The sequence below is a fragment of the Petromyzon marinus genome, chromosome 11, assembly GCF_048934315.1.
Source record: "Petromyzon marinus isolate PM22_M1 ecotype Great Lakes invasive population chromosome 11, UKy_Petmar_22M1.pri1.0, whole genome shotgun sequence".
Lineage (NCBI taxonomy): Eukaryota > Metazoa > Chordata > Hyperoartia > Petromyzontiformes > Petromyzontidae > Petromyzon > Petromyzon marinus.
Genome location: NC_133677.1, coordinates 4,572,857 through 4,585,445, shown reverse-complemented (window position 1 = coordinate 4,585,445; position 12,589 = coordinate 4,572,857). Strand labels below are relative to the sequence as shown.

Genomic DNA, 12,589 nt, shown 5'->3' with positions numbered 1-12,589 from the left:
TTACCAGTTAAGGCCCACTTACCCTAATCACGAATGACTTTGCATCGCGCGTAAACAATTGTACGGTACTGTCGAATACATTCGATTATTTACGTACGATATATTGGTTATTTGGGGGAAGAAAAAAAACACTCGTTTCGATATTCGTTGTCCCAGCGTTCAGGAACGCATCCCCAACGTTAACCGGGGTATTGCTGTATTAATCATTAAGCACTGCACAGCAACACGACCACCATATAGCCGCCCTCCACCCCACTCCTCCTCTGGTGGGAAGAACGTCCTATTGAACTCTCCACTTTGTTATGAACTCTTACTGGTTAAGTAGAAGGCAATTGTCCATGTGATTGCCATCGGTTAGAATGCGCGCATCAATTACCGTTTGTCCATTTGTGGAATTTAAATCAATGAGGATCTCATCCATGTGTACATTTGTACCACATGCGCATTGTTAGGACAAATAAAGGGTTTGCATGCAAACCTATTTGTAGTCTGCGTTCGTAATTTTATTCAATTGCCTTTAATTTTCAAGGAGTTAATGACAAGAGTTGTCATTATGGCACGCATCAACATCAATAAGGATTTTATTTGATCAATGAAAACAGTTTTCTCGACATCAATATAAACATTACAGCTATATTATAATTAGGCCAAGATATTTATCCTGTATAATTACATTTTTTTTTTAATATATCTTTAATATATTTTCACAAACAGTTTTGAGAAAAAAATAAAATCACTCATTTTCCAGTTGTCTCAAGACTCAATGTTGGATGATTATATACGCACTCTGTCAAATTGCTGCAGTGCATCATGTATAGCGTACAGCATTTGTGTCAATGTGTCCGCGATCAAGCAGTAAGAGCCTTGTGCTTGTCTGTTAAGCCCTTTCAACTGAACTGTATTCTCCGGTCAAATGCAGCATTCGTGCACAGTGGTGCCGCTGCTAGGCAGAAGAAGCCAAAGAAAAGGCTTAAGGCCTCAAGTTGCTCAAGGGGGGGGGGGGCTGAATCATCGAATAAAATATATATGGGTAGATCGAGTATCAGCTCAAACTCGAATCCTAATATGCACAAGCTCATAAACATGACGGAAGAGTGCACAAACACAATTGACGTTAAGACTCGAAGCGTTCGCCAACAACGCTGGCTTAAAAGGAAACATATATTAGTAGAATAGGCAACTAAATTGGGCAATGGCCCGTCTTTATGGCACGTAAAACATTGATAAACCATTTACGTGCTCTGAAGAAGGGCTATTGCTCGAAACGTCACCTATCATACATTTGTCATTTGAAGACCACTGCGTGATTGCCGATGTGTTGAGATTTGTGTTTTTTTTAAGCAACGTAACAAGCTCATATATCTTCTCTGCATCTCTCGCAACATTTACATGTTGACTATCATCTAAATTGTTTTTTTCCACTTAGACATGATAATTTTCCAGCTTTGAGAAGTAAAACTTCCACTGCCAAGTGTTGAACGTTGCCCTGTAGCAGGACATTCGAAAATGCGCAGCGCCCCTAGTGTCGATATTAGAAGTCACTTGTGGCCATCTCAGATGTAGCTCTCCAATAGCCACTTCTGCAGGCCATTTTCTGCCCGGCTCCCTCATCGTCCAGAAGTGGCGCTTCATTTAATGACTTAACGTCAAGGGCATAACTGGGGGGGGGGGGGGGGAGGATATATATATATACATCTAAAGTTTGCGTTTGATGTGCCCTTTCAATTCCTGAAATAATAAAATATAAATAATAATTATACGGTTATTCTTTGAGACGCGTACATGCACCTCCACCATGCGCTGCATTGCATTTCGAAGCCGTTTTGAATGCGTCCTTGCATTGCTCGCTCGCACGGCACCTACGTTCTGCCCCCTCTGGGCGGATTTTGACTTGCGCGCATTCCAACACGTGCGTGCCCGGTGCGTGTGACTGTTTCCATCATTGTCCGTCCGCGCACAGGAAGCGTGTTGTGTTATTGTAACAGGGAGGGTGGAGTTCCCTTCGACAAAACAAAAAAACAGAAGACTTAAAAAGGACTCCTGCACTTATGTCAACAGTAGGGAACAATTCTTTAACCCACCCCCTTCACATCAGAACAAAGTAAATCATTGTACGGGCGGTCTCCAACAGTTGCCTTTTGGTGGGCATTCCTTCCTGAAAATGCTCTGTTTGAAAACATTTTTTTACGGGGCGGGGGAGGGTCACAAGACATATAAACATATATATATAAACATATGTAGGAGAAAATTATACGAGGTAGGTTTAGTGCAGGTTTTCCTATGCAGATGAAGAAGCTCTCAGCACGTGGAGCGAAACGTCGGACTTCGCTGCGAACGATACGCAGCGTGGCCTGAAAAAACACACTGGAAAGCCCAATACCATAAATGTTCGATGGCTTCACCGTTGAGCTATTTCGTCACTGTTGGTTCTCTAATGCGTGACACATTAAACTCTTTTTCTGAGAGATTGGAGGGAGAGAGTTAGTTTTTTTGCCAATCATATCACAAACCACTCTGTATCTGCTGAGGCCATCACATAGGTTGGTAGGCACGCCGGAATCTAACCCAAGAAGCCAGGCGGTGATTAATGTGTACATTTAATCTACCGTGAGATTGTCACGGATGAACACGTCTTTTTTAAAGGTATACTCAATTATGAAAAACAGTAATAATTAGATTGTTTTAAATGTATTTGAATCCTGTCAGATGTTCATCAAATGATCAGTCAACCGCAGTGACAGCAATTTAAATGTGTCCAGTTTCACGGTTGTTGATAATCCCAGGAAAACTATTGACAGAACTGGGCCACGTTTTTTTTATCTGCGACAAGGTGTGAATATTAGGTGGAGGTAAATAAACAAATACTTTGCCAACATGCTTACAACGCTCCCTCGCTCTCTCTGTGCAAGCAGCTACGCCGTGCATCAAAGCTATCAGCCCCAGTGAAGGATGGACAACCGGGGGTGCCACAGTCATCATCATCGGTGACAACTTTTTCGACGGGCTGCAGGTCGTCTTCGGAACCATGCTCGTGTGGAGTGAGGTACAATAGCCCCGGGCTTACGGAGTTCAGCTGACACGCCGCCGTCAGACAATCACGTTACATTTCTGCCACACTGTGATTCCATTGGCACATTTCGGGATCGCGTTTAGAGTGGAGAATGCATATATTTGTTTTTATACTTTGGTGAATATCGAAGCTGCATGGCCCATCGTCATTATAATGAACATCATCAATAGCCATGATCAATTTTACTGGATGTAGGCCTCCACATGGTGTCACCATCCGTCACGGTTTTGCAATCTCCTGCCCATGAGCTGATCTGATCACTCCATCTCCCTGGTTGACGTCCACTCGGGCACATTCCCTCTTCTTTCCCCTCGGTTCCTCAATCATGTCCTGTACGTCGTATTGGAGTCAATGGAACCGCAGGGTTCACGTGAACCAATTACATAACGTGTATACCCTAAGAATAAAAAAAATGCTCACAGACAATTTGGATGCATGTATTGCGACCTTAGGAATCAATTTTAACTGCCAAATCGAAGCATCGTTAAACTCGTTCTGCCCAGGCACGGAGAGCTAGCGCAAGTTCGTCTCCGTTCTCCTTCTATTTAATCATCAAATTGATCTCGACGCGTTTATTTGATAGATGCGTCGCAGCCCGATACGACCACTGCAAATCCATCGCCACCTTAAGGGTGTTGGCGAGCGCTGGAAATAGGCGAGAGGGGTTAGGTTTGGAGACGACGGGGGTGCGGCGTTGGCGTGGGTGAATGCCTTGGTGGGGGTTGGTGAGGGGTGGGTGGGGGGGGGGGTGGCTCTGCTCTGGCCTAGCGTCGCGGCCGAAGCGCGGTGATTGATGATGACTGAGCGAGCGGCCGGCCGTGCGAGGCAACGGGCAGACGTCCTCCATCCGCATTTCGCGTATCACCGCGGCCCACGGTCAATACCGTCACCTTGACACCAAAACTTCCAAATTCGAATGCTCCCCATCCACCCACCCCCCCTCTCTTCCCCGGCCACAACAACGTGGCACTGGGTGGAGAGAGGGAGACGCGGGGGGGGGGGGGGACGACTCGGGGGGGGGGCAGTCGTGTGCAGACAGCCAAATCCAAGAGGTCAAGGGTCACCTCGCCCCTCTTTTTTTTCCTTTCGGAGAAGTCGTCACAGCGGCTGACTGGAAAAGCAACAAATGCCACTGACTGTGCGCGTGCACGCCTGAATCCGGCACCCCCAGGTATATGCGCTCACACACACAAAAAAAACGCGAGATAAATGATTGTCCCATTTTGGCCGAGTATCTCAACCGAAGATGGTAAGTGACATTGCCGCTTACTGATAATAGTATGGGCAGGCCACCGTGGAGATGGAGCGATGAAATCGGCTGCAGCGCAGGTGGCTGGGTGGATGTTACAAAACGGAACCGTGGCTTTGAGTGGACTGATCCAGCAGTGGACTGATCATGGCTGATGATAATTATTATAATAATTTATCGTTAAATAATAATAGTAAAACCATAGCCTCGTTTGTGAGAGTAGCGGTCTCTGACTGTGTTAGTAACGTACTGGACGTCTGTGAAAAAGAGATTCATACAGCTCGCCGCATTCCGCCAGTCGAAACAAAGATTCGGAATTCCAATTCTGAAACTTCACTCAAGAGACACCACCGCCGCATGAACGCCGGACGGGAAGCGTTCGCGAAATCCCTTCGGCCGCCAGCGTTCAGTTCGTCCCTCCCTCGCCAAAGAGCTGTGCACAGCACGAGACTCGGCGTCGCTCGTCGAGGGCAGCTCGCTCGATCCCCCGAGCCCGATTGCGAGCCGCGACAGCGTGGCGGAAGGAGAGGCCGTAAGGGCGTTGGTAGACAGACAAGACGAGAAATAATGCAATGCGCTGTTTTATCTCTGCGTTACCTAACACCCCACAACGCCTCCCCTCTCCGATACCCCCCTGCCCCCCCATCGTCCCTCCCTCCCCACTATCCTCCGCCCGCAGCTGATCACACCCCATGCCATCAGGGTGCAGACACCTCCCCGCCACATCCCCGGAGTGGTGGAGGTCACCCTCTCCTACAAGTCCAAGCAGTTCTGCAAGGGAGCACCGGGACGCTTCGTCTACACCGGTAAGGGGGCTGCTGAGACGCGCGCTCCGTGTGCACGGCAGACACGAAGAGCCCCCCCCCCCCCCCCCCGTATAGCCGTCAAAAGAATGTTGGAGCAAGTGCTGTTAGCGAGCAGCTATTAAGACCGGAACGTCACACGAGGAGGGGGGGGGGGGTGCGCGGTGTGGCCAATACACCACGTTCCGGCCACCTTCGCCTCCACAATGCTGATGTTTACACATCGCCCCAGGTACTGAGTTGCTTTAGAGGAGGCCCAGGATCGGTTCAGACGTTCACTCCCATTATTGGCCGTGAGCGGTGAATCGTACTCGGGTCGCTAGGTTTGTAGCGCAGAGCGCTAACCGATGCACCATCGCTCCGCAAGCACACGTGCCCGCACAGGGGGTCCCTAGGCTTTGTTGCCAATGCCCACAGCTCTGTCGGCTAAACCGAGCCGTTCTCATGATACCTGTCCCCAACACTGCAATATATTGGAATGAGCGATGCTCAAACATTTATACAGACAATGACCTGCTTACCCTCACTTATACGCATATCTACATACATTACGTAAGCGTGGGTGTGTGTAGAATTCATACGCGGCAATCCTTAGAGGCTTTCAAGGATATTAGGTAACGTGATTTTTTCAAAACCTGTGCGATCTTTGATACGAGCCATGGACTGACATTGCAATAGAATACAATTGTGATTCATACGGCATCGGAATTGTGACAACATCTCAAGACACCATGCAGATCATTACGCACGTTTATTGTAAAAAAAAAGAGCGAGTCGCGGGCAGAGGAAAAAGGAAGGGAAGTCTTGAGCAGAGTCATGGAGCGAACAGCACAGGTGGCTGGGGGAAGAGAGTTCTAAACTGTGGGAGCAGGAGAGGAGTGACCAACATCCCACTGAGCAAATGTTGACTGGGGGCTTCGACACAAAGCCTGGGTTACTCGAGTGGAGAGTGCGTAGCGGGGAGTAGAGTGAGATGAGAGGGACGGGGCAGACAAGACACGAATCCCGGGAGGTTCTTGAAAACAGCGAGCGCGATCTTGAACTTCATCCCAGATTCGTTAGGGAACCATCGGAGGGAATGGAATATTGGGCGGCGAAGTGGTCTCGTTTATGGAAGCCTGTGACAATTCAAGTGTATATTCCATTGTGTGCCATCGGCGTCTGAGCCGTACATAATTCTAAAATTAGAAAAGAACATCAACGACAACAAACAACACCAAGAGGGAAATCATGCAGCGGAGCCCGGCGCATTTTTTGGCAGCTAAGCGAGCGTCGAGTCGTCAGCACCTGAGCACAGACCTGGTGGGAGGGGTGTGCCGAGCGGATCGCGCTGCCAGCCCCGAGCCCCGGGCCCCATTATCTGCGAACGTGCGAGCGAGCGCGCTCTCCCTCTCTCTCTCACGTGCGTGCCGCCACTGACAGCCGATGGCTATCAAAGGGAATGTTAGATGAGCCGATCGCTATCAAAGCCGGATCGCCCACGAGTTCAAAGTCACTGGCGCGGGCACATTTGTAAAATCTCAATCCAAACAAACAAGCCGGGGTTCACTCCGTGGCCCCACTGCCCGGGGTTTGGAGAAGCTGCGAATGGTGGGAGGGAGGCTTTCCGGTGGCGCAGATAATTACTGTAATTTTGGCGTCATTAGCTTTGGGGGGGGGGGGGGAAGGGGGGGGGTATCCACGAATGCACGCGGTGGGGTCCGCTGCCCCGCTACTTAACTGGTGTTCCCGCAGAAACAAATTGAGGTCTCGCAATCGCGAGCACGGTAAACGCAGCGTGCCTGGATGATATGACCATGCAATTGCCCCGCACGGTGCTTCCGTTAAGCAAAGGCTTGTTTGCGTGGCAGAGGGGTTGATAGTTTGGTAACAAATGTGTAAAAGGCTCATTGGTTTTTGCTCTTCAAAAAGCGTTAGCAGTTTTATTTTCTCGTTAGCCGCTTGCACACAACACACGATCCGATACACGGGCGTACCTTTCTTCTCGTTGCTCGCTTCCGAGAGAAGGCCACCTTTTGTGTACAACATTTATAATGCTGCTCTTTGTGAAGCGCGTGGGGTTGTGTAAAGCGTAACATTGCCTCTGTGAGTTTCGTCTTCGAGTTACCCGAAGAATAGAAGGGGTCAGGTTTTTGCCCAGAATTTGCCATGGGCGGGCGGCAGAGAGGGGTGGGGGGTGGGGGGTGGGGGGGGGGCAAACTGGTTGCGCTGGCTGTGGGCTGGGAGGGGTTTGGGGGGGGGGGCAGTGGATGGTGGAGGGCAAAGAGTCCCTAGCAGAGATTAGGTCTGGAAGGTCAACAGGTCAGGGTGAAGGTCACGGCGCCACGCGAAGCGCACGTCGAGCCCGGCGCGTTGGCGCGAGACGATCGGCGCGGGCTGCTCGGCGCGCCCCGCGGGATCCATCCCGACGAGGCCCCCCCGGACAGTACGTGGCGGATGAGAAATGAAATAATGAAACCATACCGGTGGCTCTGTCCGCGGCGGTGGTGCAGCCGCGAGAGAATAATCCCGCTTCTCAAGTCATGTGACCCGGCGGCTTGGTTGCCGGGTTACAGCACACGGCTGCCAGGGCGAGCGTTGCTGTGCTTTGGCGACGCGGAGGCTCAGAGGCCCTCCTTAGAAATATCGCGACATCACTTGCCGCGATGAGACAAGTGCGCGTGAATCATTCGCCGTTTGATCTCCGCGGCGCGTTATTCACTCTGCCCCCGTTCTTGACAGATCGTGTTGCCGTCAAATCACGTGTTGAAGCGTTTGTGGCACAAGCGTGCCGCCGAACTTGTTGAGAGAGAGAGAGAGAGATAGAGGGAGGGAATAAAAAAGAACCCGACGATAATAAATTCTTCAGAATGCGAAATGAATTGTCAGGGAGCTACAATATATCCTTAAAGTGCGCTCACATGCACGGCGCTCCTGATATTCATGAGTGGCTCGGAGATGATATAATTATATCTGGCGGGTATAAAGCATTCGTATTTATTCCTTACGCTGCGCACATACACATACACCACAAACACCACCACCACCACCACCGCCGCTCACCCTGTCTCAATGCCCTGGCCAACGCAGTCGACGAAAAGCACTCGCTCGGTCTTCCCAAGAGCATGGGACAGCTTGCAAAGCGCAATCATACCTAGGGATGTCATCTTCCCGGCTTGCAGTTGATTGTGGGTGGTTGGCTTGTATGTGGGGGTTGGTGGGCAGGTGGGGGGGGGGAATACATTTCAGCCGTGAGCCACTAAGGGGTTAAAATCATTAAATTCGTGCGATCCTGCTTTGGCGAGGATGCATCTTACAAATACACCTCGCTGAGTCGGGCCGTGCAGGTCCAGGGACGCTAATCAAATCAAGCACAATGAAAACCAGCGCCACCCGCCATGTGTCTCCCACTGGGCTCCATAGCCAGAGTGACCGCGGGGGGTAAATTGGGAACGGTGTCCTCAGTAACGCTCAGCTTGTTAGCGAGACATTTTATTTTATATTTTTTTCCGTTCATTCACACCTGATATATCGTAGGTCTCGGTGTGAACTTACGTAAAGCAGCAGGGCGGGAGGAGGAATTAAATATTTAGGTCATTTGTGAAATTTGTACTTTTGAAATTAAATCAATTGGGACAAATTGCATTGGCGCGAGGTCATCGAACAATTGAGATACCCGAACAGCGTCAACGCCGCCGCATTTGGTCAACGCACCGTTTTGCTCGCCACCTAAGGTGGACCGTTACGCAACACAGTTAAGGATGAACGGAGATCGCTCGTCGCCAGCGGTGACGTGTTTGGTTGCGAGGGTAAGATGCAAGGCCAGTCCCACGGCCCGCCCGCCCGCCTGCTGCGTGACAGGGGGACACTCTTTGGAACTGTCGTTAACCCCGGCTCGCGTTGCTTGTGACGTCACTTTCACGTGCTCGAGATGACCCGGCGACAAAACAAACAAAAACCGCAGGCACCAACATCGGCGCGTAAATCATTCATTGCCGCTAAAAGCCGTAACAATTCCACGTGCTAAGCTTCGAGAAACTCTTTAAAATATAGATTATAAGGCATGAAAGCGGTTTCTTTATCCCGGGTCTTACTAACAAGACCGCGGTGCCCTGAATCCTGTGTCTGACAGCGGGAGGGACATTCAATACGTTTTTGAACAAATTGACGCATGGGGTTGAGACGATTTTACTCATGTATTCCGCCAGCTGGGGAGGAAGGGGATGGACGAATCGGGAAGTTTTTTGGTGTCAAGGTGAAGATATTGACCGGAGGTGGTGGGGAAGAGGGGGGGAGGCTGTGTGATGCGCCTCATTCAGGAACACTCACTCACCATAGTCATTAATCATCAAACTGGGGCTAAACCAGTCAGCTCAAGCTTCCTTTCTTACTTTCTGTCTTTCCTATAAATCTGCCCTATTTCCAACCCCCCCCCCCCTCCCACAATCTCTCTGCTTCATTGTCCTACTTTTATTTCACCCTTGATATATTCCTTCTTTTCAATTCATCCTTCCAATGAATAATGGAGACCCCCCCGTTGCAGTGGCTTTCCCTTTTCATTTTGGAGGTTTTATTTGAAAACTCATCGCACCCTAAGCCTACCTATTTAGACTGCTCGGTCACCGTCATCATCAGCGGCAGCAGTGATAATCTACTGCTGGATGAAGGCCTCGATAAGTCGTCGCCACCTCTCACGATTCTGCGATGTAACAATCCACCCAGCAGCAGCAGCAGCACACGAGCAGATTTCAGGAGACTTCTGGGTAAAGTACTACAAATAAAATAAATAAATGTTGCTCCTTTTATAATAATAAAAAAGAAAGAATAAGTATCTATAATCGCGGATAATCTCACAAAATGGGAAAACAACAATCTAATACAGAAACTGTGGGGAGGAACAGAGGTGCTCTGGTTGGCTGGACCATGGACCAGGAAACCTGTGTTTTACTTCCGCCCAAGAGTCACATCAGTCAGGAGCGATATTGTGATTGGTCTACCCCTTCACGAACCCCCCATGGACTCGCTTAATGTAGTACTGTCAAACAACCCCCAATATCGACATGGCGTGTGAAGGCGGTCAATCAGGAGTGGACTGACAAAAATGACTGTAACATTATTATTATTATTATTTATCACCGTTGTTGCTACCCCAACAGCTGTTGCTACCCTAACTAACTGTCCGTGTGTGTACACGGAAACCCAAAAACACTGCATTTGGCAAGCACGATTGAGAAAAAAAAACGTGAAGACGCATGCCCCACAAAATAGCCGTTTTTTTTTTGCGGAGAATATTAACCGCGCATTATCAATTTACTCGCGGGCAAACGACGGAACTCGGGGAGTAGAGTTCGAGGCACAGAGCTGGATTTCTCTTTTTTTTGGGGGGGGGGGGGGCAACGAGAGGCCCGGTGGTGGCCAACTTTCAACGAAGTGCAATTCCACACGCGAAAAAAAAATCGGTGTCTCCGAAAATGAAGCGGGCCAACTTGTTTACACTGATTGCTTTTAGAGACAGAGGTCAGAAAACAAATTTGTCGAGAGGGAGGGGAAAAAAAGCAGCCAGCGTAACACACACACACTCCAAACAAAGAGACAATGCCGTGTTGCTGTGTGCGCGGGGCAAAGGAGGAAAACAGGGGTGATAATTTCCTGGGTATTGATCTTGGCAAGGGGCCTCAATTGATCTCCATTTTAAAACCATGCTCACAGCAACAGAGCGTTGTGGGGAGGGGGGGGGGTGAAAGCAACAACGCAACCACTTTGAAGCTAAAAAACTTAAATGCACTCGATTCACGCCCTGCGTAGCTTCACTTGAGCACATAATGTGGGCAAGACTTTAAGCTCAGACGCGAATGGGAGTTTACTGCGAGCGGTGTAACGATTAATCAGTTAATACCGAGTCTTAAGCTCACGTTACTTTGCGGAGTCGTATTGTGCAAGTGTTGATGCTTTTTTGTTCCCGATTCATAATGTAACATGTTCTTGCGTGTGGGAGGAATGCGGTGCATCACGAACTTGGAAAACCTGAGTTAGGTTCATTTCCACGGCTAACATCAGTGGAGAGTGATATCTGAACTGGTGCTGGGGCCTCTCTCCTTCACCGACCAGCAACTGACCAATGATTTGCCCCTTAATCCACCAGTGGAATGTCAAAGGGCTGTAAATAATATATTTTTTAATTGTATATGTTGTATATAATGGGGTCACACGACCCTCTGCAGTTGTTGGAGGCCACTCCATTCACTGCGTTGTAAGAAACAATAATCAATTCTTCAATCGAATCGTAATTCTGAATCATGACTTTTCATTAAATAACATTTGATGAGGTGATTATTACGCCGATAGAATTTACAACAAACTACAATTTCGCTACCGCATTGTAATGCTTACAGTCTTTATATATGTATGCAACTTTAGGTTCATACACATTACATTTAATTAAAAATATTACCCAATGCCACCTTATACTCCTGTATTGCCCATTAATCCAGGTCTCCCTTGAAAAATATAACCACACTTTTAGTCTCCACAGTCTTTCACCTAGTTGAAATAAATGCATACTGTAGATTAATGCATGCCTGCAATGGCCTGGAAAAAATATATACGTTATGTTTTTTTATAGGATCATAATGGAGGCTTTTAGAAACACCCTGAGATGTTTTTCCTCATCAAACTGCTGGGCACACATCCTCCACAAAGGTATTGTCAATATCAGTCAGTGGTGACCAGTTATTATGCTGGGCAGTAGCATAGCGTGCTTGTGCCAATGGCCCTGGTGCAAGGAATTAAACTTGGGCCCCTGTCCAATATAATATAGCCGGTGTCTGGGCCCCATTGGGCCTGGTGCAATTGTGCTGCCTTCACACTGCATAGCTACACCGCTGATGCTGGCTGATATGAAATAGCCGGTGCTCTGCACGCAAATAGACATGGAGGCTCGGTCTGCAATGATCACTTTTGAGATTTCACCACCGCTCTCAACTCGTGCAAGAACTAGCACGAGTTGAGAACGAAAATAACTGTTTTGCCATCGGTTATGAAAATCAATCTTGCAGTTCATACGTGTACTCTCTGAGCACACCCTTTCCAAATAGTGCAGGCGTACGTCACGATGTACCTTTACTCTCACGCTCTGTGGAACTATACAGCACTTTTACGGCCTTGTCTCGAGAACACAAGACCAGTGCTAAATATCCTTAAATTGTAGTTCCCAAACCGGTGGAGTTATGAGCAGTGTGCCAGAAGCACGTAGCGTTTGAAGAAAAAAAAAGCACGACAAAAACGGCAATATAATTAATTTATAAAACAACACTGCCGAAATAAACAGTTATTCTTGTAGCCGCACGAGGACCGTTTTGTGAATAAATAAAACGCGAGGCTTCAGGCAGTGCTATAATCCATGGCGTTGTTGCTTAAGCATGTGCTAAGCAGTGCACACGCGCGCCCAAATCACTGCTGACTTGGGAATGTCCGCGAGAGCGTGGCGCG

The 12,589-nt window shown here is 48.7% G+C and overlaps 1 protein-coding gene across 19 annotated transcripts in view; it reads left to right on the top strand.

Annotated features, from left to right (window-relative positions):
- The window catches only part of LOC116941316 (transcription factor COE3), a 146,162-nt gene that overhangs the window by 88,770 nt on the left and 44,803 nt on the right, over positions 1 to 12,589 (top strand). For 13 of the 19 annotated variants that reach the window (XM_032952248.2, XM_032952256.2, XM_032952253.2 and 10 more), the window contains exons 9-10: positions 2,910 to 3,043; positions 4,999 to 5,125. In XM_032952248.2, the coding sequence (XP_032808139.1) occupies positions 2,910 to 3,043; positions 4,999 to 5,125 (261 nt within the window). The remainder of the gene's footprint in view (positions 1 to 2,909; positions 3,044 to 4,998; positions 5,126 to 12,589) is intronic. The other 6 variants (XM_032952249.2, XM_032952257.2, XM_032952252.2 and 3 more) reach the window with 1 other exon arrangement.